The sequence below is a fragment of the Necator americanus genome, chromosome V (genome assembly GCF_031761385.1).
Source record: "Necator americanus strain Aroian chromosome V, whole genome shotgun sequence".
Classification (NCBI taxonomy): Eukaryota; Metazoa; Nematoda; class Chromadorea; order Rhabditida; family Ancylostomatidae; genus Necator; species Necator americanus.
In genome coordinates, this window is record NC_087375.1 from 27059443 (window position 1) to 27087006 (window position 27564).

The 27564-nt window shown below is 40.1% G+C and overlaps 3 protein-coding genes across 3 annotated transcripts; 1 reads left to right on the forward strand and 2 right to left on the reverse strand.

Moving 5' to 3' along the window:
- Positions 1 to 378: 378 nt before the first annotated feature.
- On the reverse strand, positions 379 to 11209 carry RB195_015350 (uncharacterized protein; the record flags this gene model as incomplete). The annotated part of the gene is made up of 27 exons (XM_064206021.1): positions 379 to 516; positions 575 to 671; positions 1077 to 1236; positions 2184 to 2327; positions 2399 to 2558; positions 2630 to 2710; positions 2789 to 2914; positions 2991 to 3077; positions 3201 to 3374; positions 3509 to 3673; positions 3763 to 3846; positions 3903 to 4013; positions 4113 to 4237; positions 4356 to 4473; positions 6247 to 6378; positions 6442 to 6529; positions 6590 to 6732; positions 6900 to 6998; positions 7267 to 7401; positions 7450 to 7581; positions 7639 to 7758; positions 7828 to 7942; positions 8016 to 8131; positions 8203 to 8341; positions 8405 to 8487; positions 10962 to 11057; positions 11114 to 11209. 27 exons carry the CDS (start codon positions 11207 to 11209, stop codon positions 379 to 381), a joined length of 3264 nt encoding a protein of 1087 aa, XP_064061902.1.
- A 130-nt stretch (positions 11210 to 11339) lies between these two features.
- Positions 11340 to 13225, reverse strand: RB195_015351 (uncharacterized protein; the record flags this gene model as incomplete). Its single annotated transcript, XM_064206022.1, has 5 exons — positions 11340 to 11355; positions 11569 to 11663; positions 12786 to 12844; positions 13010 to 13120; positions 13174 to 13225. 5 exons carry the CDS (start codon positions 13223 to 13225, stop codon positions 11340 to 11342), a joined length of 333 nt encoding a protein of 110 aa, XP_064061903.1.
- Positions 13226 to 13650: 425 nt separating this feature from the next.
- On the forward strand, positions 13651 to 13905 carry RB195_015352 (uncharacterized protein; the record flags this gene model as incomplete). Its single annotated transcript, XM_064206023.1, has 1 exon — positions 13651 to 13905. One exon carries the CDS (start codon positions 13651 to 13653, stop codon positions 13903 to 13905), a length of 255 nt encoding a protein of 84 aa, XP_064061904.1.
- Between the last annotated feature and the right edge of the window lie 13659 nt (positions 13906 to 27564).

The window sequence follows — 27564 nt, forward strand, 5'->3', positions numbered from 1 at the left end:
GATCGGGCTGTGTGGTGAGGGGCACAAATATCGAAGACAATGATTGAGGAGAACACAAGACACTGCACTATGAACGTGAAGGATGAGGGAAATGCCTCTTCCAGGAAAAGGAGTTCAATCAGTCAATAGCTGAAGAAGAAACGAAGGAACAATACACAAATAAAAAGAATGATACGAAAGTGCTTGAAACTCAACAAGATGATTAACAATGGTTTTTTCTTACCAGTGCCTCGACACACAAGTATAGCAATTGCGCATAAACGCATAGGAACCGGAATAATGCAACTATACTCAATAAGAGAGGCTAAGAACGAAACTTACAACCACAGCACACTTGATGCACATACAAAGAACCGAGAGAGCAAAAATGAGGGAATATCAACGCATTTCATCCTCGTCGGCTATATTATTCGGATCACACATACCTGGGATAGCGTTCTTCTTTGCTTGAACTGCTTGGATCTCGGCTTCTCTCTCTTCAAGGAACAAATCTGACGTATCTTCGCCGTTAAATTCCTACAAACCACATGTGGATGCGCACATTCTTCGGGGAGACCACAGTTCAAGAACATACCTTGATTTGAACAAGAAAGTCGCGCAAATGATTGCGCATTCCGCCTTGATCTGTATTGAAGCTGAAGAATCCTTTGATGATGACACGAATTTGAGCCCTATAAAAACGATTCATAAAGGATTTAAAAGATCAGGACCCTACAACAAATAATTTCCAAATACTAAAGATGTAACAAATGTCACGAAACAAAACGAAGGATTGAATCCGTCTGCTAATAAATTAATAGATACATTTGTGCACATCATATGTTCATTTGCTGCTCTTCACTGGAAGCAAATTTTTGGAGATCAAAAGTGTGAGCTAAAATAGCTCCTTTTTTTCTTATAGATAAGTAAATCGTCAACACATTTCGTCGTAACCGCTCTAGTAATACTTGAACTCCTAAAGGCATTGCAAAAAAAAAAAAAACAACTGAAAGGAAGAGAAACATTGAAGTTCTCAAGCATGTATATCATTTAAAAAAAACAGCTCTACTCTCAATTGGACACAAATTAGAACTTACTCAGTAAGATTAGTGAAATGCTGAACAAATATGCTGGCGATGTACTCGTAGATGTAATCGACGTTGCTCTGTTTCGGATTTTCATCATTCAAAGGCACCGTAATCAGGAATTCGCATGCTTTGAACAGTCTACACAACACTTCAGCATAGTACGTCAGACCTGGAAGGTAAAAATGTCAGGCATCCATACGAAACAACTACAACAAACTCTCAATGCTAACAAAGTGGAAAATAAATCTGCAACTTGTTCTTGGGTGTCCGCCTCAATGTCGTAACGGAAACTTCGAGTCATAAGCTGCAGGCAGAGCCAAAGACGGAATGGTGCTGCGGAGTAATTAGTGAATCCAGAATTTTACGGCAAATTGGCAGTTCGCGCTTGGTTCGCACTTTTTTTATGACTTTGTCAAGATATTTTCTCCACATAAGATCACAGGGGAAAGAAGAGGTACTGCTAATTTTGGTAAATGTGTAGTGACAACCCGTCATGTAACGTGGTGCAAAAGTTTTCTTCATGTATTCTCGTGAAACATGTGAAAATGAAATAGCTAGCTTACCATCAAAGGTCATATCATCTATGAATCTCACTACTAAAATGCTTAAATGACAGGAAACAAAACAGATGCAAGGTTCAAACGTAAGAGATACTACATTTTTCGACATCTTCCCATAGGTGCGATAGGATGGACCCGGACCCTCCTCAGGTGAAGCGAGATCTAACTAATAGGTTGCAGCTGATATGATGAGGACATCCTCTCTTCGCCAACCGCCTAAATCCTTACGACAGCTACAATACATGCGACGCTACATATTTCCCGAGACAGCGCCTCCACTAGTCATTCATTTTAACGCAACTTTGCACATCTGGATTCATTAACAACTCTGAACCCACTTTTTCGTTCTAATTAACGCAGTTGTTCTCTCACCCATGCTCTGACCTACGATAGTATCCACTAGACAACACTATCAGAGCACATATGACCGAGTTTATTTCAGCTGAAACCCTTACACCACCAATTAACGTTAATCTGGGGTCACGTGACCCGACGATTGTTCATCATGGTTAGCGCCCAATTGAAAATGCGGAGTACCAAGAAGATAGAAACGCACCAGCCACATGGACTTGACTGCTATCAGCAACAACTGCTAACACGTGTTGCAAGATCTGCATGTAAAAACGTTTGTAGAACGGTTGCGATTGATCTCGTGGAAGATGTTCTACTCGATCAAGCATATCCTTTAGAATATCCAAACCTGAAAAGGAGTGAATTTATACAGTAGAAAAGTTCTGAGAATTCAGCTGGCTATGAAGAAAAATCCCTTACCGATCTCTGCCACGTTACGCATTGAATGCTGAAACGCCCATACCACAGCGTCAATAATGTAACTGAGTTGTTCCTGAGGAAGGGCAAGGAAAACCGGGAAGCATTCCACTGTCAATGCATGAATAAGTTGGAAGAAATTCGTGCGATGCTCTGGGAAAGCCTAGAAACAGAATTATTGAATATGTTTTCAAGAAAAACTTCAAAGAAATGAAAACATCTAGAATGCCATACTTCCATATCTTTATTGATCATCTCCAGTGTACACTCGAATACCGCCGCGAGGATTTGAGGCACTTGTGAAGCTAACATTGACTAAAACACATCAACTAAGGATAAGAAGAATTTCAAAAAGATAAGTTAGATTTCTAAAGGAGTGAGCCTGCAACTTACACCAAGTTTAGTGACAATGATGCTGAGAAGTGAGAGAACTTTCGGTTCTCTTGCAGCAGGAACATTCTTTTGATAGTCAAACAACACAGCGTCAAATAACGGTGGAACTATGTTCTCTAAGACCATCTGCAATCGACAACTTAGAATTTGTCCGGATTAAGAGATTAAGAGACCAAGCGTAGGAAAAAAACAGAAAAAGTACCTGTCGGTCCTTAGCGCTGGCCACCCACGTTGAAATCAATATCAAAATTTCACGTTTTACAGCACGCATCGTTTTAAGCAAAGGCATCTAACAGTAATTAACAATCATATGACAATAAGGAACAATTTTGGACATCATTTGCAACAGCTTGGAAAGATAAAAGTTAAAAATTACAAAAAAAAAAAACATGTAAGGAAAATAGATACTTACCTTCAGTACTTCCTGCCCATTCTGCTCAACTGCTACGGATACCCTTTCAGACAGTATACGATAGAGGGAAAGTAGATCAATGTACAAACGGCTTAGTTGTGTGATGAACGGATTTCCTGCTGCTTTACAGCAAGCAACATTCGTTTTCAGAATGTTCAGAAGATTTCGTGTCACCTAAAAAGGTGTCACATCTACGCTAGAAAAAACTATATAAAACTAATGCCCTTTCGAATAAAGCAAAGTGGAATGAACTGTTTGATAAATTTCCAAGTTTTGAGGAGAAAAGAAAAAGCAAGAACGGCACTAACTTCCGGATCTTCCAAGACAGACATATTTTCGCCCGCACTTGAGATGATCTCATCCCAAACTGAATTAGGTAGTGCCATGAGCTTTTCAATGAGGTCAGCTTGTTGATCGGGTTCATCGCTAGCTGACGAGATAATGTGACCTACGGCTTCGTAGAACACGTGAACCTACAAGAATTAGAAATCGACGTTGCAAATGATGATAAACCCCAAGGTCTAGTATAGAAAAATCGATGAAATGAACAAACAACGCAAACCTGAGATGGAGCGAGGTCGCATATGATACCACTGAGATTTTTCAACATTTCGTCAATGAAAGGAGTCTGCTCACCAACTTGCATCTAAACATCTCAGTAACAGAAAGTGTTTCCATTCACAATTTGCAACTATCACTTACAATGACAAAATGTCGCTTGCATTTCATTGCAATTTTTATGAAAGTATCACAGGCCATATCTTGAACGCCTTCATGGGTTTCGTGCATGAACTCGAACAATTTGTTGATTACCTAAATATGAAATAGTTTTAGTAAAATCAACACTACCAATTTTCATCCCGCAGCCTACCATTTTATCTTTGCACAAATAATTGAATAAGCAGAACTAACCGTCTTTAAGAACTTCCAATGTGCCCTTAGAAACCGAGGATACTGACCAACAACGTACATAATATTTGACGCGATCACTGCTTTATTGTCCTTTCCTCGCTTCTGTTCACACAAACCAAGTAGATCTAAATAGTGACATAGCAATGCTCAGCAATTCCTTATGCAAAGACAGTTCTTTATGCAATACAATCTGTTACCCAGACGTAAATTCTGGGGAAAGTAGCAATAAAAAAAAGCGCTTGCCTCTAATCACTAAAACAAGAAAGCGCTTTTCGTCCTCTTCGACCATTGTGCCCGAGATTGATCCAACAGCCCAGCAAAGCGTATTCAAGTTCTTCCATGAAAACTCGGATCCATTAACCTGGAATAAAACCGTGAGAGCAGCCTTAGTCTCCTTCCAAGTACTGACTTCCAATTTATATTCACTTCCTGACAAATGCGTTTCTTGGGCAAGTGACACCAAACCTAGGATATAGGGGAAAAAATCCCAAAACACACAACCATACTTCGAAAGGACATGAATGTTAACGAGTAACGACTAATAGACAACATATATAGGAAACCGACCGCACTGTGAGAAAAAAATCGAAAACAGTCGGTCAATCCCAAACAGCCATGGAATACAAGACAAATGCTGTGTATATGATTGAAATGTCTCTAACAATTATTCTTAATTTACTTGGTTGCTTAGTGATTGGTTAAGTATTTAATCCTAACGTCTACCGAAACGTGAAATTGCCCATTAACATCTCTGCTCATTTGCGCTGTAGTCTACAAGTTGCTACGTTTTCACTTGAAACTAAATCTAGTCACCTCAATTCCTTACAACGCCCACTTTTTAAACACAACTTCGCCGATTTTTCTATTATCGTCAGGGTATGCACAGATATAATCTAGAGTAAATAACTTGCACAAATAATCGGCCGAAACACAGTCAAGTTTGAAATATAAGGAAATACGCCGAGGTGTTATCTTAGCAAATATGACGCATCCAAGAAGCAACTATGACTAAACCGTTTGTTACGACACGTAGTAGGGGTTATGACGTTGCTTCCCAATATTTTCAACAGATTCGCCCGTTATAAAGATCATCCACATTTTATCGTTTATCAAGCTTTCCAACAAATTCATCGGGTATTAAAGGGACAATGGAGATGTAGAATGAAGCGTTACAACACGTTTTATTCCACAGAGTGTGGCAGAAACATTTCAGAAAATCACTGTAGAATCCTAAAAGCGATAAGTGCACCGTTCCGTTAGCTAGAGTACATAATAAACTTTTCAGTCCTCACAATCCCGTGATCGGATGATCGGATGACCGTCGAGGCTTCGTGGTGGCGTCTTTTTTCAGAAATAGTAATATGCAACTCCAACCGAGAAGGCATTTCACATGCGGTTTGATTAACGTACTAATGAAAGTGTTTTAAAGCGGAAGACGATTTTGTTGTGGGTTCAAAAAGGAAGAACAAAGAATAAGGATCTGCACTGAAGACAAAACCACCTGGACGCCCCAAAATGTGAGAACACCCAAAAACGTGGCAGCTGTGAGGGCTTGAATGATCTCCAAGGCGTTGACCATGCAAACGAGCCCCAGCTGTTCAGATTTACAACACAACCTAGAGGATTTCCTGTTCCAACAGAATGCAGTCACGACCCATGGAGTCAGTAGGTAGTTCTTCGAGCGAAATTTTGCGTGAGATGCTCCCGGATCGAGTGATCTTCTAACATGAAACAGTTTCGTGACTATCGCGCTCGCCTGAATTAAGTCCCTGTAAGTTTTTCTGTGGGACTACCTCAAAGCCTGAAAGGCCTGAAACATTGTTCTCTTTTTTCTTTGGACCAAATAAAGAAGTCCATTCAAGAAGAAATTCAAGGAACTTCGCCCGACATGATAGTGAGTGAGAGCGAGAAAGGGGTTCAAATGTGTATCAGCCGTTAAGGCCATCCCCTAGGGCATACTCTGAAATTCCATTTCTGTGCCATTCAAGCTATCCGGAAAAACCTAGCAAATGCTCAAAAAATTAAAATTCTAGCTACAAGAATGACCTGTAGATAATGGCGACGCTCCTCAATTGATGGGCTTCTTCATTTATTTACAAGACAAAGACAAAACCACACAGACACGAAAATATACCTGGCTGGCTAGTTTGTCGGTCATCTTCTGTTCTGTATCTTTACAGTCCAGATGAGTCAAATATACAAGACACTCGCGCATGTTCTTGTACAATGTGATTGAGTCCGTGTCCTTGACAATCTCACGCACAACCTGTTGACATAAACGGATATTGTTTGATATGAAGATTGTTAATAATATCGTACAAGCACGTACCTCTCCCTGATCGTTTTCAACAACCAACACTTCCTCCGGTTTTGCCATCCGGGAGATCATAATTGTTCGAAGATTCGATAAGTGTTCTCTGAAACAGTAGAGGTAGAGTGATTTTGGAAAGCAACCAATTATACAAGCATCTACGCACTTATACAGCTTTCTCCTAGGATGTTCTTTCCCACCAACCGCAGCTCCACAAGAGAATGAGATTGCGATCGGTGGGGATGGTGGTGTAAATGGGTTCAGGCGATATAATTCAGACGTCAGGGCACACCAATAATCGAGACACACCTAAAATACGTACAAGTTGAGCAAATCGGTTAATTAATTCTTCGAAAATAAAATCGACATAAGACTCTCTCGGACGTGCAACTTTCTCGATTATATATATATATATATATATATATATATATATATATATATATAATAGAAGCAGCAAAAAGAACAAAGCGGTGAACCTTGAAAATTTCCACATCTTCGACTTGACTGATCGACAAGAGGAGTTCTATTGCATACTTGTGGTATTCAGTGACTTGTGGACAGGCGGGATTGTAGTTCTGGAATGGTCGGAAGATTTTTCTTCTAACTTCTACGAGTTCACTTTCGCGAAGTTCATAGCTCCAGTTTAAAGATCTAGAAGTTTTTGTTTGGTGGGTTATTTTAGTTTCCTTAGAGATTACATGAAAAACAAAATTGCGCTTCAAGCAAAGGAGCAAGCTTCTATAATAATCGCGATCTTGCTTTTCTAACTTTACACCAGACAAATTTCCAATGGAAATGTATTTTTTTTACAAGTTTTAAGACACCAGCGCATGCACAACAAACCTCGACAAGAGCAGAGTGATCTTTAAGGAAAGCAACAAGAAACTGCGCCAAACAGGAAATGAACTTTTGATCTTGGTCACTTCCTTTTTGATAGGCTGTAGCGAGATCTGCTCGTTCACCAAGTAAGCTCCCAATCTGAATGAAAACTCTTCACTGAATGTTATGACAATTTATTATTACTACCTCCTTGATAGTTGCGCAGAACATCGCGCAAAGTTTTTCCTTGTATGCGTTGTCCTCGGCTTCGATTTGTATCATCGAGATCTCCGTTAGACATTGTAACGTCACTACTCGGTATACTTCCAGTGATAGAAACTAAAACAGAACACATCAACTACTAGAAAAAAAAACAACTTCATAGAAATAACTTACATTCTCGCTTAGTAATTGCGTAATGTTCGTCTCAAACACATACCCCACAGGTATCCATGATAGAAAACGATGCAAAGTTTTTAAAGTCGCTTCCACGATCGAATTTGCAGGGCATTTTTCCTGAATATTTGTAACTCATATCTGATAACAATCAACAAATAAAAATATTATCTTGGAATATTTGCTCACGAGGATGGTTATGCACAGGGTAAACACCTCCTGAAACTGTCCGCAAAACTGCTGCTTTAAATGTTGCTCCTTAGCTTGAGTTAGGTTTTGACTTCCAAAATCAAAAACTTCCTCGCTGCAAAATGTAGTTTTTTTTTTTTTAAAGATGATTCGTTCAGACTCTCGAACAAAGTGCAAGCAACAATTACCTCAGCAGACTCAAGATATTCATATTATTCACACAAATGTTATCATTCGTCTTCGATGACTCGACAATATCTGTGATGAAGGAAGGCCAGTTCTTTGGCCAATCTTGCTTTACAATCTAAAGATTCTCATAGAAAAAAGCAGAAATATGACTAAGCAAAATGAGCGGAACAAAATGCGAACGCGAACCTGTACAAGTACAAGATTTAGCTTGTGCAGCAGCAGCGAATTCTTCTCCGACTCGACACGTGATTCGCTGAGCTTCAGGATGAATTGCACTATGAAACCTTTTATACCATCGCGCTGCACAAGAGGCAGTGATTTCCATCTAGAAAAGAAGACAGCAAATTCAAATGCGAACATATATCCACCTGAACCACTGGTAATTTACTTCGTTTGAATGACGGATTCGAGAATTTGCAGAGCAAAGTACTTCGATTCCGCGAGGTCCGAGTATTCCAAAATTGCGTCCACCTGAATGAAGTTCTTCATAAGCGAATATTTGCTTTTCGTTTTGAAAAGAAATCCTTCATCGTCTTAATAGGAAACTATGTTAATTGTAAATTACGCAGAGAAAGGGGTAAATAGATGAACTCGGGTGATGTGTTTTGTGTCATTATCTTAGAAACGAAGCAAAAAGAATTGTGTACACTGCAACCGATATTTTGCAAGAAAACGAAGGAAAAGTAAGTTGTGAAAAACCTATACGAGTAATCACGTAAGTTACGAGTAATTGCTTTTGCGAGAGCTTATTCTCTTAATATATCTCTACTTGGAACAATTTCTACGTTATTGGAGAAGGTTAAAAAGTGATGAAAGGGAGATGATAAGTGCTAAGCATCGAACTAGTAGCAAATTTCCAGAAAAACCAGAAATACCCATTAAAGTTGATATCACTTATAACGCAATTCACATTCACAGAAGGCTTGCATGAAAACATTGACCATCTCCTAAAGAAAGAAAGAGAACCAAGTCTATTATCGATTAGCCTTTTTCTTGAGTACTAATATTAGTAACTCAATTCACCTAGTTTCGTGGACAGGGTACGATTGTAGATACTAAGGGACTACCAAATATCCAGATTAGCACGTCTACTGTTAATAAGAGTAGGATGAATTCGTTGACATAGTACCAATCAAGCAATAATATCCAAGTCATCGGAAGGGAGGTGACAACATAAACTTACGAATACGGCCAGACCATGAGTCCAAAGCATCACGATGTAATCGATTAGTGCTCGAAATCACAAATAAGGTAACGCAATAGCTTGCCGCAATGTGCATTTTCAAACTTCCTCTACACTAGATAATAGAGGTGATAGCTGTTAGCTAACTAGTGTATCACCATGTCTTCTGAGGAACATTAAGGAAAACTAGAATGAATTTCTCTGATTTTCATTTCCGTGATTCAGAAGCTATTGCCAATTATTGAAAAAGTAAGCTATTCCGACAATTATGAAAAGAACCTCATCATGACCTTGAATCTACAAAAGCAATTCCCGAAAACGTTGTGGAAGGAAAACCAATCCGTGAGCACATATTTTCTAAGTTCCTACTACACTGCAACGTCGATACAAAGGCCGTAGTAGAGCAGATTCCAGGCAGAAATCTACAAACCCTACAACACATCGTCGGCACATCAAACAAAAACTTATGATCATGAATTTAGAGTCATAACTTACAGAACTGAGCGTGGAAAATGTAGTTGGGGGATGCATTCAGTGACACCCTTATTTCTCGACTCTCTTACTTTTTTCTCTTAGTAACTTCAGATTACATTTCATAGATCCTCTAAAATTAATGCTTAGGCCTTAGGGCTAGGATTGATCTAATTATTTACTTCGAAAAATAAGGGTGCCACTGAAAGCCCCGCAATTACATTTTACTCGCTGAATGTCTTTGAAATTTAAAGCTATGTGACGGCTTCTCGGCTCCACAGCCCAATTTCTAAAATACAATCATTTGTTAGCAGAAGCCGATCTCGGAACTTCTGACTACTTCCGTTCGATACCCAAGAAACACTTGGACAAGCAGTGATGGATCATTCCATCCCTGCCGAAAAAGAGACGTCACATTCAACACCATCAGTATCACTATTGCAAACAATTGACAAGAATGAATGAAGAAAGACCAATCCTTAACAAAAATATATGAACGCGCGCGACACTTATTTCTCGACTGCTCTATTGAATTTGTAAGTGAGACCACAAAAGATGAATGGATACTGTCAACCCTGCACGATTCAGTCGATGAACAACAGTTTCTTAGTTGTGTAAATAGACACTGCAAGTTTTCGCAAAACTTCCAGTATTGCATCTGTCACCACATATGTCAGAATTCGATCACACGTCGGATGAATTGGCTATAAGCTTAGGTTGACGTTTTATTCCAACGTCGTTGGCAAATTCATTTTCAATCGGATTGATTGTGAGTGCTGGGATCACAGCGATCGCGGGAAGGGGCCGCCCACAATCAATACTTATCAAAACGATGATGTCATCTTCGATGCAATAACCAAAAGGACAGAAGTGCGGCATACCTTGCAATGCATTATTTGTGAAAGAAAACGACTTCGCTATGAAAAGAAAAACCACCCTCCACGAATATTCAAACATTTATTTATTTGTTAAGATGAAAGATGAACTAGCAACACGGTGTTTTGTTGTTGTGAGAATACAGAGTCCTCAAATGCACGCTGTTTGTTCACATTATTTAAAATAAACCTAGCCAGGCACTTATGAAGAATTAGTTAGATTAGCTACAGCTAAAACTAGCGGTGAGTTAATACTTGAACAAAGCTGCGTAGTTAATTTGAAGAACCAATTCCGCTCACAGAATTCTACTGCACACTTTAAACTTCTGACCTTGTCAAAGTTATAATTTCCCTGTTAGTAGAATGATTATTAAACTCAATGAACGTGAACAAAGCGTATTCTGAACAGCACCTACCTTGGTCCATGAATTTGGATTTTCTTTGAGTTCAACAAGGATCATATTAGCCAATTTCTGTTCCTCACCGGTGGCCCGATTCATCATTGTTACCACCTAGCGGACAAACACTATATTGATGCGTATAGATTGAAAAAAAATGAAAGTTATACCTGATCAAGAAGTTGCACATTTAGTTTGCCATCTTCTTGGAACTGTTTCTTTGCTTCTTCGAGTATGACCATAGGTGTCGCTGTTAGAGTTGCCATGTTTGACGTCGTCGTCGTCGTTTTTTGTTTAGCGGTAGCAGTTCAGACTCTTCTTCCACCGCACACACTCGCAATTCAATAATATACAAAAATCTCTCACACACTCTCACTCACACACGACCCGGGATAGTCAATTTAGCCCAGTTCTGAAAAAAAGGACTAGCCTTGAGGTGAAGAAAACACGAAGACATTCTACAGACGAGTAGAAAGGAAACACAGAAAGGAATCCCCCAAGGAACAGATAGAGAGGAACATCAGATCTCTCCCGACCCATGATAAACAAAATCGAATCGAACTTCTACGCGAATCCCAAAGGAACTCGGGGTGCTTCCTTGGAAGAGGAACATAGAGATACATACAAGAGACTAACGAGCACGACCTTCAGCAATATGGAGCCATTGGAAATGAAACCGAAAACGTCGCCTCGACTCGATTCGAAAACAAGCGCACTTCCCTACGTCACGTTCTATTTTTCAGAAAGCGCGTGACAGACGTCGCGTGGCGTATCGTTGTCAGAAAACGGGCGCTGGGTGTAGTGGCAAAGTGCAGACGTTTGAAACGAAATATTCGGAGACTTCCAGGTGAAAAGTTGGGACTCCGGCGAAGAACCTGCGTCAGACGTCGAGCATTCCAGATGTATGGAAAGAAATGAAGAATTTCCTCAATTGCTCCCTAGGAGTGTTTACATGCTCTTGAATGTTGCACAATCATCGAAGACAAAGTACTGGAGGGCAGTGGGTTCCCAGCCGATGCACTTGCTACCTAACGGTTTTGTTTTATTAGTAGATTAATTGTGCCCTTAAATGTTCCAAATCCTGTGGAAATCCCCAGTGGTTCATGTAAATCTGCTTTTTTCGTAGGCGAATTACGAAAAATAACATGGACTCGCGTTCCCAGCAGAAAGTTATCGCCGAGCTTCTTTATCACGAGCCCCGTCAAATTTCATTTTTTTTTTCTTGAATGGGGCTGTTGAACAATTCAAGCAGTACGGATTTCTTCGAAAAAGAATCAGAAAAAATATTGTAAAAAATGTACTGGGATCTGAAGGATTTCCATTTCGATCTAGTGAAGTGCCTATATTCTTAATGGATATGGAAGTACACTTAGGAGGAAACTAATGGATAACCCATAGGAGGGTCCTGATCAGAGACCTCTTTTTTCTACAGTATACATGAAAGATGATGCCATGTTTCATCTGTATGTTTTCTTAGAATACGAGGTATAAAAAATCGAAGCTATCACTTACAACTTCCAGTATAGCTTCGGATTTAATTTGAAAGGAGTTTCCGTTATAGATGTGGTCATTCTGACATGTTTTGTTGTTTGAAGGAGATTCGTCTGTTGATGTTTTTTCTACCTCGTGCTTCCGAACCATAAGCTATGAATATAGTTTAAAGAAAAAGAAAGGCATCTTCGATTTGTTATTCACGATATTTACTCCATTTGTTTGTGTAAGCTTTGTTGGAAAAAGGTGGGTTACCGCGAATGGAAGAGTACAGTAAATCTCTAGAACGGACGAAAATTTCCGCGGAATTCTATTCCACGAAGCCCTCCAGATGATGCTTTGGAGACGAACGTGCACGAATTTGTCATCCATGCCAAGGGCACATGCGACAATTGTGAGTTTATCTGCACCTACAAATGATTTCATTTTGTTTCCGTCAGTAAATGAGAATGAAATGGGCAACAGGACGACTCTCAGTATAGTTTTAGCTCCATCGACGTCATTGGAGGGATCACAGCCGCTTAGTCGGGTTATGTGGTGCGTCCTCAGGTGGCGAACAGGGGCTAATTGCGTACCGAAAGCAGCCTTGTCCGTATCCGAAGACGCAGGTGGATCAGGGAACGGGGCCCTTGTTTCTGATTGACACATAATATTCTGATATTCAGCGCATCGGTCCGGGGAAAAGCCTGAAATCAAATGAATGAGAGGTGCGAGGTAGAAATTCGGTATCGAGCTGAACCTGTCAAGACCATGTTCCTGAGGAACGGATGGGTTTCTGATGCCCCAGTCATGCCCAACAAAAGGATGATGTCCCAAGAAAAAGATGATCTCCGAATACTCCAGCTATGTATATCTAGGTCAGGAAACTAACATGATGAACTATCCAAACTCCGAGCTGGGCAGAGTGAAACGTGCACCTTGGAGACCAAGTAGGAGCATCCAGGGTGTAGTGAAAAGGACCAAGAACATCCAGCTCCTAAATCACCTATTCAACACCACTGTTCTTCCTGCTTTAACCTACGCTTCAGAAACGTGGGCGTTTCGCAATTAGGAGGAAAATGCGATCAGGGTAGAACGCGGATTTGAAAGGGTGATGCTAGGAGTATTCTGTTTTACTCAATTCAAAGAAGGGGTTCGAAGTTCACTCCCATGATCGAAGATCAGAGACGCTGCCGCATATGCCAAGGAAAGTAAAATTAGGTAACCCGGACACGCGATGCCTTCTAACGACAATCGCTGGAGCAGAGCTGTGAGTGGGTGGATATTACGTGATGTCAATCAGAACGCAGGAAAACCGCCGACCGGATGGTCAAACTTCTCCGTGAAATCCTTCAACAGATATGAAGCTCTTCGAGTCCCTCACGAGAAGAGAAGCCATTGGGGAACCCTTGCGAGGCTGGAACAAGTGGAAGTATTACTGCGTCCCGCACGAACATCATCCAGCAACGGGAGAACAGATGATACAGGTTGAACCGTTGCCGTCACTGAACGCCCCATCAAATGATACCGACAGGTACAGCAGAACACCAGCTGGGCCTGTCCGCAGTATAATAGGAATAAGAAGTCTAGTAGAACTACACCTATCGCTTGTTCAAAATACAGATGCTGCTCACTCATTGAAAGGTTACAGTTGAGTTGCCAAAATCCGAAGTTTCATGCGATTGCGTGGGCTGTTTCGCTGGAAGTTTTGCAGTAGTGACAGCAGTTGCGATCGAGGCGAGACTCCTCTCAGCTCCTCTCGGACGGTTCAAACATTTTTATTTGCGCATTGTAGCAAACGCGATTCGGTATTTCGTGCAAACATAAGTGCTGACGAAAGTACCCAATTAAGATTCTTCTGAAGATTCATAGTTGTATTCGAAGTATTGCACGCGTCCGCACAGTACCGTCTCCTAGGACGATCGATGGGACGACAATCGCTAGGGCGATGTCAACGAAGCTAACGAGAAAATATTTTGCGACGACTACGATTATGTATTGATCTCAGTAATGCACAACCAGATGAAAAAAAAAAACAACAGAAAATATCAAGAAGACAAGCAAGTAAGAGCTCATCGGTGTCATCGCCCTGTCGATTATCGTTGAATCAGTGGAGGTGGGCCAGTGCTGGCTTCCAATAAGAACGTAACATATCTGGCTGACGCACTCGACAGGGACTGTACTTATCTTGCTATTCATCGTACAACGTGCTACATGCGACTTCTTTTTTTATTTGTAATCACGATGGTCGCAGCTTGATATCGACATATCCCTCGAATTCATTTTTCAAAACCTTCCAATTTCCAGCAGCTGCAATACTGTTTCTCACAGTATAGGACATCTCCAAAAATGTAACGACCATCGAAATGATTTGATTAGTGCACAAGATAGAATAAGGTATCACAATTCATCTACCTCACTATCTTATCCTCCTAATGGAATTCTGTACGTTCCTCCTTACATTCTGTATTCGATTTTATTTGCTTATTTCTTTGTTTTTGTTGGAACACTTCTTTGGAACGTCATCTCTTTTCCTCATTTCTTTCAATCCTTTCTCGGCAGCATGTAACGACTTTTTTGCTATTCTGAGAGTAAGTTCCTCATTGCTTCTTTCCAATATGATGTAGACATCCGAACCAGCATAACGTATTCATCAGGGATCAGAATACCAAACTATTTCTGATGGATTGAAGGACAAAGTGCACCACGCTAATCAATCCCTGTGCAGATGCCCCTACGCGTTCGACATTAAAGGCATCACCCCACGAATTTGAGGTGGTGCAGATTTTAAGTGGAGTATTCTTATACGGGATGGGAGACTACGGAGAGGGAGGTGATTCCGTCCATTTCTTCTACTTGCCGTAAAAAGGGCCCGGAAGATGCGGCGCCGCACAAGACTGGCGCGCTCCAGTCGAACCTCTTGTACAAAATGGTGCGCCAAAACGAATGAAGCCGTATCTTCCGGGCCGTTTTTTACGCCAATTAGGAGGAAATGGACGGAATCACCCCCCTCTCTGTAGTCTCCCATCCTGTATACGAATACTCCACCTGAAATCTGCACCACCTCAGATTCGTTGCCTTTAAAGGTATCACCCCACGAACCTGGGGTGGCAAGGATTTCAGGCGGGTAATGCCTGGAGTAGTAGATTGTAGGGAAGAGGGTGATTCCGTTCATCTCTGTCTGTATCAGTGTAAGCGGACAACCCCGGAACTGTTTCTTGCGACGGCTTTGTTGAAATGTGCAACCTTTGCGCACCGCCTCTGCCTACGGATTCGTCGAGAACTCATTCGGACGAATCACATACCGGACGGGGCGACCCAGATTCGTGGGTTGATGCCTTTACTTCAGGAGTTTAGAGGTTGAGGAGCCTTACAATGACCTGTGGGGGCGTGCCGATGTGCGAGATAGTGTTTCTATCCTCTCAAACAACTCTGGATCTAATTTGTTGACTCCGAAGGGAAGAAATGCATAGTTGGCAGTAGTGCGGTTTCGAATCATCGATCGATCGTGCACTTACCGCCAAACCTCTTACCATCTGCGTTACACCGGCACGAGCCATTGATAGTCACGGGGATTTCCCTGGAGAAGATTCTCCTATGTTTTGCCTGCCTTTTGTTTATATGACGCTATTCATATAATTAAAGTGACTTTTGTTTGATTATCGCGTAGCCAGTGTCAACGATAGGCTGTGAGCATTAGATGATTGTTTACCTCTGGATGAGTTATTCTCTTATAAAAACAATGAGAGCTCAAAATTGTACTCTAGCGTTACGAAGCGTTTCTTACAATACGTAGATAGATTCTCATCAAGCTCACTGACCTCCTGTGTAGTCTTGTGCGTTTTGCTCAACACCTGCTCTTCCTGGAAATTTTCAATTATATTTCTGCCTGAAATCAGTTTAGGAAGCAAATTTAACAAAAACTCAGTAATAATTCGATTTGTTCCTAATGCCATGTTTTAATTGTTTTGAATTTGCACCTCTCGCTGTTAATGAATAGTGTTGTTTGGACGTCCTTTAATCAAACAAGCGTTCCTGCAAATTTTGCATAACCTTTCAAACTTTTCTTTTTTTTAACCGCTGTTGAAAACTCTAACGCATCAGTTAATATGATAGCGAGAAATATCTTTCTTATACACCTATTCAGTTTATTCTTATCAGGTATTGTGGATTGTTTGTCCAGGAGCGAACTCATTACATGATTAACTTGAAAGGACAATAAGTCTAACCTTGCAAGAAAATTGTAATAATTGTTTCTATTGCCAAAGATGTGGTTTCACTGTTTAATTTTGTCTTCCGATTCCTTTTTTTTGCTGAGAATAAATTTACACCTTAATGTAATTAAGAGATGTAGTCTTAGTCTATAGATTTGACCGGAATTTGCCAAAATTTGATTCTTGCATAATTATTGGACTGGAAACGAGAAACAAACTTCTGCTAGGGCATTCGCTGAGATTCTCCAGAAGAAAGTATAGAGTGGCCACATTTAGCACGCGATACGATACATATTTGGAATTTTTACTTTTGACTACTTTTACAACTCAACTACCTAAAGTTATTTTCACGTCCGGAGCAGGAAAACCGGCCATCTCCAACCAATTATCAGAAATAGCGTAATGAGATGACTTGATATTTACAATTTGTCTTCCGTAGAAAACCCTAAAATTTTAAGCGCCTATCATCAATCCCTACTCGTTTTTTGTTGAAATAATTGTTACTAGAAAGAATTGTCTCCAAGTAGACATATATTCGTGAAATAAATGAGGTTTTATTCCCTTCTTTCTCCTACAAGCGTGAGACTTTCGGTCAGAAACATCAACAGATTTTCAGAAAAGATGGGGTGAGGAAATATTTTCGAAAACACTGACTGATCAGTTCTGTGCTCAAAATGTGTGCTTTTGGCTCTAATACGCTAGTTCTGACTTTATGTCCGACATTGGATTGAGACTTTTTACCGCTTCGAAGGTATCAGGGCGAGAAACCCGCTGATCCCGACGTCGTGGAGACTTTGCCGAGGTTCCCGGAGTCTCTTTTGCGTGTCGCCTCAGGAGTATGGGAGGCAGGATGTCATGTGTACCTCTTTGAATCTTTTGAATTGGTCCATGTTGTTTTTTCACAGCATTTTGTTTTTTTTGTCAAATTCGCGAGCTTTGTAGATGGCGCTACGCTAACATCAAAGTTGGGTAATTAGATTGTTTACTGAATTAACCAAGCAAAAAATAACAAAGGAAAAATAAACAACAACAGCACAATGCTAGGATTCGAATGGCTCGTAAAACCTCGATCGCCAGAACAAGATTACATGCGACGACAATTCCATTTACGTCAATAACAAAGCAAAGTGATCCAAACAAAACGGGAATGAAGGAAAAGCATTCTCTAAGTTTCTAGTTTGTGCTTCTTGTTTCTAGAATCCTCACGTGGTCCAAAATTCTGAAGGGAATTTTATGATTAAAAACTTATCTTTCATACATGAAAGGCTCGTTTCTCAATGTAACATTTAAAATGCGGTGAAAATGTACAAAGTTGATCAATCCCCCCCCCCCCCCTCCCCGGGATGCGCCAACGCATTCCCCTTCAATTTTGTAGCCAGGAGGTCTTGGATGAGTTTGTAACCTACATATATGACTGTTGTATTTCGTAGGCGATCCGCCCTTTAACATTCTATACTAGATCAATCGTTTTCAAGGAAATTAAGGATCTACTGTGAACTCTATTTTTCAAAGTTTTTTTTGAAGGAAACTAACAATCCATTATGAAATCTATTTTTCAAAGCTTATTTGTTCACTGTAAATGAATTTTCGTTGTAGGATTACCCTAGCATGAGGATCTGTTATAATTCAACATGAATTCTGTCACACCTTTTCCTTTCAGCGTAATTCTTATTCAGCGCTTTTTTATGCGACGTCCGCTTGCTCAAAGTTTTGTAGAAATGAATGCTTTAAATGATCTCAATTCCAAAAAAAACTAACTTTTGGAAATTTCCGGAATCCTTAAGAATGCTGTTCTAGTTCTGCTATTCACAGTTGATATATTTCTTCTTACTGTTCATACATTCTGATGAGTGTTACGAGAAAATCCATGTAAGAAAAGAGCAGCTGAAAAAAAAATCCATGTAAGTTCTTAAGGAGCTCCTAATATTGCACAAGACAGAAGTTGTGCAGAATAAAAAGTTTTTGAATTAAGAACTGAAGTTTCATCTTTACTATCAGAGAGAATGTAGAATAATCTCATTAATGAAATAAAAATTAGCCTTTCTTTACCATTAGCATAGTGAAAAATAGTATACCAGAAGGCAAGCACATCATATTTTTTCCCCATACTGGGAAGCTCAGCTCTTGTGGAAATTCATTAACACTCTTAGTGTGACCCATCCCTTATAAGTCTCACTTTCAGCTAAAATCTCCTACCCTAGTGCCGTTACCTATTCAGCTGTAAGCGTGACCCGGTTCATTGAATAATTCCTAGAAATTGACGCTCTTTGGTACCGACACACTCAATGCGGCAGCATAAGAGTCAGGATATCGCCGCAAGTGTCCTTGATTTTTTTCGAGCACCAACTAATTACTGTTTACACGTCATTTCTTGGGACAATGTCATTTAAGATAAAGGCATTTTGCTCTTTTCCTTTTCGTAGACAGGATTTCGCACGATTTCTTGTTTGTATATGTTTTAAAATTTGTTTCAGAAAGATTTTCCAGAGAATCTAGAAAACCAGTGTTTAGAGAATGACTCTTGACTGAGGGCTATGTATTGACTAGCATGCTATGATTTTGCAGACATGCACAGCATAATTTTTCGGCTGTTTGCGCGAAAATCCTGGAAGAAACCCTTCTCTGATTTTGTTCCTCCTGAAAAAGTAATATCCAACTGATAATGATGATCTTTTTGGTCTCCTCTCTACCACTTAATCCAATTCTGAGGTGACAGTATTGGCCATATGTGAAATACTTATTTATTTATTTATTTATTCAAACACCTGCAGGTGTGCCTTAAAACAGAAAAAAGATCAAGATGGAACAGAGTTCACTAGAATTTCGCCTGAATTTTACACAACAAGGCTGGCCCTTTAAAAATATACCTATTCTTCCAGGAAAAATTTATTATAGTCGGTCTTGGTCCTAATCACAATTTTTTGATTGAAGCTATGGTGATATCAAGGAAAAAGTCGACTTCAGATGCAACCATACACTGAAATTAGTTTCGCTTCATCCCGCAGCGCATCTTCCCAACGCCGGTGGTCCCGGGACAGAAGGACTTATTAAAAGTGGCTAACCTAGAAAATTTCTGTTAGAGGTTGTTATCAGCTCTTAAAAGCCCTATGTCTTGCAGTTTTTCAGCGTCTCGCTAAAATAATGAATGGAAAAAGACAATAGCTCCTTTTTAGCGCAGACCTTAGCTTTCACCAACTGACTGCTGAATGAAATGCTCTCGTAATTTTTCCCACGTACTTCCTGCAGTTTGGTACTGGAGAAATTTGAAAAGAAGATTTTTGCGTTGTAAAATTTAGGGATAGTTGGGTAAGTACCATGGACAACTGTTTCTCTTTTATTGTTTCTTTTATGGAATAAAAAAGAAATTGCTCATTCCCGTACTACATCCCTATTTTTTCGGATTGAACGTTCAGGCGCTTAAATCGTAGTAGAAAAGTCGGATTCTTCAGTGCTTAGGAAGTCATAGAACTCTGCATTTGAGAAGAGCACAGACCGAGAAAAGTTTACACGAGATAACACAAATTTCCACATAGTTCCGTAAGTTGTTTTTTCAACACATCATACAGTTTCTATTGCTTTTTCATTGCATTGGGTTCATAGTATCATCACTGACTGTAATTAAAGAGCACCTCGGTGAATTCTCTCACGCTTCGTCGGTTATCACTGCTATGAAGCTGAAACGAAGCGTAACTGCCGTCCACTAATCACTCGCGTCATCGAAATCATGAATTTTCCGTATAGTTCGCCGTGACTCATCCACTGTTAATCATGGGATAATTTCCCGAAATCACATAAGCAGGCTTATAATGATGAGGTCTAACTGCCCACTTTCCAGTGCTATATCCCATCTTATGCTTATGCGGTTTTAAATCATTGTCAACGTAGTGGATCATTCAAGAGATCGCTACGTTCATTTCTGATAGCTGTTTTTTTTTCCTCCAATGACATACACCTCCGGTTCTCATGGAATAAGGAAGATAGGAATTCCACAGCCAACGCTTATTTTCCTTTAATAGCTTGGAAGATCAAGAGAAGCATTCTCTGAATAGAACTTTTTGGGCGGATGTAGCGCAGTCGGTAAGAGGTTCCGCTGTGTCTGCATGATCGAGCGGGGGTTCGAATCAGCCCTAGTGCTCACCAAGCCTTCCATTCCCCCGGGATCGATAAATTGGTTTTAGACTTGCTTGGGAGGATAAAAACACTGACTTGACATATCGGCTGGCCCCAGCAAGTCATTGTATAGGCCAGTTACACGTTCGTGAACCTCAAACGATTCTGAATTGAAGTGAACTTGGGGGCGCATCCCAACCGGATTAATTAACGCCAGACACTTTATCCTTTTTATGAATTTTAAAACTGCGAAAAGTTAAGTTCTTTTATTACTTGCGTCTATTCGTAATTAAAATTTCGCATAAAACACGTTGGCGCCATCCCGAGTGGATTGAAACGTCTAAGACTCCCTTTTCAATCTTAGTTTAATTTAATTTTTAATTTTTTTTTAAATTGGTAAGTTTTACGGTGGCAAGCTCCTAAAAATGCTAACATTTGCAGAAGTAAGCATCCACGAAGGTATGAACCTCTTAATCGGGGAGCTGGGAAAATTGAAGTGTTTTTCACGCTCTTAACCGGAAATGGAGCAGTCGGTTCGTATATGTGCTGTCAGCAATTTGAACTGTCAGCTTAACGCTAGTTCCCGCTAAATCTCTTACGGTAAAAGCATTGGAAAAGTTTCCTTAAGGCGACCACGTTTTGCGCACAAAGAACTCTCAGAAAAAAGTCCATAGACTTGTCCGGTGCGGTAGAACAACTTCCTTTCCTTGTTGACGAAAGGATGTAAACAATTTTTAGGGAGCCTTGAAGTACCGCTCAGTTTCTTATGAACAGCTGTGTATTCATCTCATGAGGAAAAATGCCACCGCTTAAAAGATGACGTCATCGAAAAGCGCTCGGTTCATTTCTTCACATACAAAAGATGAGTTTTTGCAGGAATCCTATCCTGAGCCTTGTCGTAGGATAGTCGAATTAGTCAACGGAACGAAGATATACTTAGTACTGACTAATGTCAACCCCTTATGCGAGACGTTTCGAGGAAAACTGAAAGAACGTAGTGACTTGTGGGGAGATCCCTAGAAACGATGCGAATACATTTCTTATCGTTTCGGATTTCCTGGAGAATTCAAAAGTTTTTGTGAAATTTTCCTCAGAAAAAAATTAAAGAAATTCGTTAAATTCATCTAAAGTAAGCGAAGACAAGTGTATTAATGTCGATATTCTTTGATTTATAATAAATCAATGTAACCACGGTGTCGGCGGCAAAATATATAGTTTTACAATGAAATTTACTTTTAGCAGCTATTCTCCATTTAAAAAATGTTTTTAACACATTTTTTTTTTGGTGCTGATTTCTGCTACTTGACTATCCTAGAAATCGTACCTTGGTCAAAACTATTTATTATTAATAATATTATTAACACGCGTGTTAGGATAGTAAACAGATTACGATATTTATTCTGGGAGTGTCTACAGCTTAACATCGTCAGTTCGTGGATATTTTTATGCATTCGCATGTACGCGACTAGACTGAGTTTGGCGGCTGATGATATCAAATTGAAGGTAATAACAAAGATTTCTTAAAATAAACACATTTCTTACCTATGTGCATTATCATACGGTAATCTATGCACCTAAAAAATTGAATTCTACAGGAAAATTTTCCCTCTCCTGTATACGTGTTAGAGAAAAGCACATTTTAGATTTTGACGTACTGAAAAGTTATGCAGTCTCTCCTGGTCAGTAGTATATGACCCAGTGATGTTTAAAAAATCCACTGGTCAAAAGAATGAGGAAGAAAAAAGATGAGCGATTTCACTTCAAATATGTAGATTGCAGGTCTCCAACGATTTAGTTTTTCATAGAAATTCGTCCTTATTCAAATTTGTCAAATCTCTGAAAACTTCATCAACGACAACATCGATTTGGGTGAAGTGGTTTAAGAACGTTCGGGAGAGCAGCGCCATTATGGTTTTTAGTACATGTTCCGTTTTTATCCAACCACTTTTCACCTTGAATCAAGGTTTTATTGGCTTACCTGAAACGATGCCTGTCCACTTTGAAGAACTTCACTTTACTTGATGTGCTCTCAAGACGAAAAAAAGTGCTCCATCGAGTTTTTTCGTATCCCAGTTCCGACAGTTGCTCGATTTGGTTTTGGAAGTTCCGATTACAGTAAACTCCCAGCTTACTTCTCTTTGTCTTTAAATCCCAAGTTTTTTCTCAATCCTAAGATTTTATTTTAGCTTCTAGCTAGTAAGGTTTTTTATACATTACTAATCTCTTTATTTTGTGTTATTGCATTAACTTACCACATATGACTCTTGATAAGATGGAAAAACCTGAGTGACTGCTCTATGGATCCTAAACTATCTACTACGTGAAACTGCACTAGAACAATTATTTCAAGTCATTTTGAGCGCTTCAGAGCTGCTCTTCGAAATGCAATCATATTTTTTTCTAATAAATTTCATTGTTGGGTGTTCTATCTGTACGAAAGACGTTGCGGTAACACTTCGCCGGGATTTTGCTTCCGAATATGATTTTCAGCCTTCCATTGCATTTTAGTAAACGATCAAAAATGTTAGAATTTCCTACTACTTGAATGCGTTTCATTCCAACTCCTTAATAGTTCCTTAAATACAGTAGCTTTGATTTTCGTGGGTTAAAGTTTCTCCTTTCCAAATTTTCGCTGTACCTATCCAAGTTGTATCCAAGCTTTGTATCCAAGCTGCTCGCACCCGTACAAATCGCCTGTATCATCTGCGCTCCCGCTGTTTGTTGGTTTGTTCGAGTGGCTGCCAGTAATACTTCCGTTTGTCCCGATCCCCAGTGAGAATCATCTAGTGGCTTGAATTTTCGCGAGGGCCTCGCTAAGTATCGTATTTTTCTTCAAAGAGCCTCGTAGAGGTATCAAACGCACCAAACAACAACGATATCAAACGCACTAAAAGAGGACCGCCTGTTCCGATAGTCAGACCGGCGGTCCCCGTGTAGTGCGTTTGATATCGCGTGATATCCAGTGATATCCACTCGCTCACGACTCTGGTCCAACGATTGCCGTTGAAACGCATCATGTGTCCTACCCCTCTGCTTCTAGTTAGTGTGTGCCGGCACCTCTCTGGTTTTCCATCCTTAACAGGACTATTATTCGTAGTACTAAACATCAAATCCCCTCTCAAGCTTGCTTGGAGCCATGTGCTCATAATGGACCTTTACCATGGAGCATTCTTTAACGATGATCGCATTTTCTTCCTGCCTGCAGAACGCCCAGTTTTTAAAGCGTAGGTCAAGAAGGAATGATGGTGATGAATAGGTAAGCATGGATGTTCTCGGTCTTCCTCAGCGCACCCTCGACGTTCTTTTATGCTTCGTTTCCTCCTGCCTGACTCAAAGATCATTCATCATGTTAATTTCCCGACCTAGATATGCACAGCAAAAGCACTCGGATGGCGTGAATAAATCCACCAAGAAAGAAACCTATCCATTCTTGCCGCTCCTCACGAACATCTTTTTCTCCAGGCTTTGCTCTGGAAACCGATTTTTTTCCACACATTTCATCAAATACGACCATCATTCGTTCTGGCTGACTAGTGCATGATGTTATTAGAATGATGTTATCAGCGGCACGAAGGTGGTTTAACTGGCCATTATCCTCCACTCCAAGTCACCTCGCTCCAATCCTCTCATTACTTTTTCATGGTTTGCACTGAATATTTTGGGCGGGATTGCGTCGCCCTCTCTATTTCGTTTGTGACATTATTGTAGAATTTTGGTCCTGAAATTGTCATATAACTCACGAAGTATCCTAAGGTATCGACGTCACGACATCTATGACTGTCTACTTCTCAACTGATGACGCGATTCGATACTTAAAAGCATCACCCCGCGAATCTAGGTTGGTGCGGACTTCAGGTGGAGAGTTCGTATATGGGACAGTAGATTAGGAGAGGGGGTGATTCCGTCCATTTCTCCCTGATTACCGTAAAAAAACGGCCCGGAAGATGCGGCGAATGCACAAGGCTGGCGCGCTCGGATCGAACTCCTTGTAGAAAATAGCGCACCGGAACGCTCGAAGTCGTATCTTCAGGGCTGTTTTTTACGGCAATTAGGAAGAAATAGACAGAATCACCCTTCTCTCCATAATTTACGACTCCGTAGGCATAACTCACCTGGAACCCGCACTACCCCAGATTTGTGGAGTTATGCCTTTAAGGATACCCAAACGCTTTCCTCAAGTCGAAGAAAGCAAGACGCATCGGCACTCTCTACTTTCGCGATAATTCGTTGAGTTTTGAATTGGTGTGTATAGTTGGGTCAAAACTACATGAAGCACGGCCCGTTGCGCAAGCGGCCGCACTCGGAAGCGATGCGGTGGAGACAGCGGTTGGAATCGAGGTGGGACCATGGCGAACTGCAGAGGTGTGCGGCGGTAGCGTGGATCCTTACACGATCCCAACCGCTACGCTCCACCGCTCCGCTTTGAGCGCAGCCGCTTGCGCAAATGTCCGTGTCGTTTTGACCCGACTATATGTAGTCAAACGTGCTGAGCCATTTTCGCGACCCCTTGTTCGGACTAATTGCACGGATATCTTCTAAGCTTGTGTGGAAATCATTCAAAAACACGAATATTTCGAAGCTTTTCTGATTTTCCATGGGGTTTAAGGTCTAATTTGATCATTGCTCTTCGTTAAACGGTTTAATGGACAGCGATATTTTTACAGGTCTTCGCTTGGGCGATGCGGTACAAGCGTAAGACAATCCTTGACATTACTAGACTACTTTGTTCTTTACGTTTAGACTCGTCCAAGAGTGGAGGATAAAGTTTTTTTAGGTTGAATAATCCCTTCAGAATGGGCCGGAGTGTTGAAGTTCAGTCAGAGTCATTCGGAGTCTCCTAGTCGTACCCGGCGTAAATTTCCAGAATCACATGATTCTATATCAGATCACTGCATTTGTGTTTATCTGGTATATCAGGTACCAAACCTCGAAAATATGGAGTGTTTTTCCGGCCCATGAAGTTTTTTGAATCATCGAGAGCGCAGACAGCGACAGTACAGCGGAAACTGCTCTTCGCTCTGCGCTCGCACTTGGAATGGAAAAATGAAGATTTTTGTTCATCAACTTACTTATTTATTATTATCCATGTTTTGTGTTTTTTATTTGTTACAGTAGCTTCCAAGTTTAGCGCTGCGAGAACGTCACTTTCTCAAGATCTTTTATCATCCACTCGTTGAATCGTGGATATTATTTCGTATATAGATTCTTCTGGATCACTGGAAAATGATGGTAATATCTTGGACGAGGCGGAGTTCGGTAGCCACTTTTCTTCCTCTCCTTGTGCGTTCGCCGGCTAATGTGTGGCTGGGTGTTTTGCGTAACTTTAGCTCTGACTCGTGTTAAAGGAAGGATTTTTAAGAACGAAAACGTTCTCGGAACGAAGAGTTTCGAAACTTTTCACTGATATCTAATCTTTGAATGTGACTCTATGCAATGGTTGACAAAAGAATTTTCCGCGAGTTTCTGCTTAATTTGCAGAAATAGAGGGTGAGGGAATCATCTTCAATTAGTTTCATTACTTGATCGTCTTCAACAACGAACGGACTCCGGCAATACAACCACTTCCTTCATTTCTCAGATGAAATCCATCATGTCACATTAAAAGCGTGCGTTGCAGTGTGGAATCATCATCGTTTCCTCCAAATCTTAAATATTTGAACCAGATGGTGGGACACTGTACCCGAACTTCAATTCGTAGAAATTCTGCACTTATGAAAAATAAACTAATCTTTGTTAATAAGTAAGAAAATCCAGAAAATAAACTTCACTTATTAACAAAGATAACATAAAAAGGAATAAAAAAGATAACATAAAATTTAATTGTTAATGTGCAGAAAAAAATTGAATTCAAACTAATTTTAAGAGAAATAAATAAAATAGTATTAAGTTAGAATTACTACGCAAAATAAGCGAAGAAAAAAAACTGCATTTTTTCTCATGAATCTATCAAGCTAATTTTTAAATTGCATGAGACAATTTCTTTTTACCCAGTAATTGGAAGCACTTAATGCATTGCATTAATGTTTAGCGTGAAGTACATGTTAAGGAATTTCATTAAACTAGAAATAAGCACTTTACATACGCGAGAAACCAGGAATTCACCATAAATTGCGTTCGAAAAAAGGAAACGTGCATTACGAAAAGGAAATTAGATGGCGGGAGAATGGGAAAAAAATTTCTTCTTTTTTTTGCTATCTATCCTTGCCAACTGCTTTTTATTCCAGGTTATGTACTGATAATTTCTGTGTTGAATTTGAAAATACATATCAGAGGACAGTCGTTGAAGATTTTTAGAAAAAGCGAACTTTTGAAAATTGTTGACGAAGGAATACACATAACATTTGCCGAATCTTGCTTTGTAAACGTTAGAGAACTTGATCCTTTTTCCTTTAGGTTTTTCGACCAATATTTTGATTTTTTTTCTTAGATTATCATATTAGACGAGAAAAAAAAACTAAAATTCTCGTTAATCAGGTGTTTCTTATTTGTATCTTTTTTCTCAATGAATAATTCATTAAGCATTACGGTCATTTTAAACATTGATCTCTTTTTTTCTCTGTCCGACTGCTAGTTATGTAGATAAATCTACTCAAAGCATATAGGAGAAAAATTGGGAGAAATATTCTAATCTAACACATATTTGCATGTACTTTGCATTTTAGCGGATTTGAACCGTCTTTCGAGAATTTGTGCGCTAATCTTCTTGGTGACTCAATGAGCACTGGCATCATCCACAGCTAAAATGTCCGCCATTGGGACAAATTAGGGCATCCTTTTGCTTGCTTCATAGGAGGAGTCCAGGAGTCTCCATCACCCTCCATATTTCC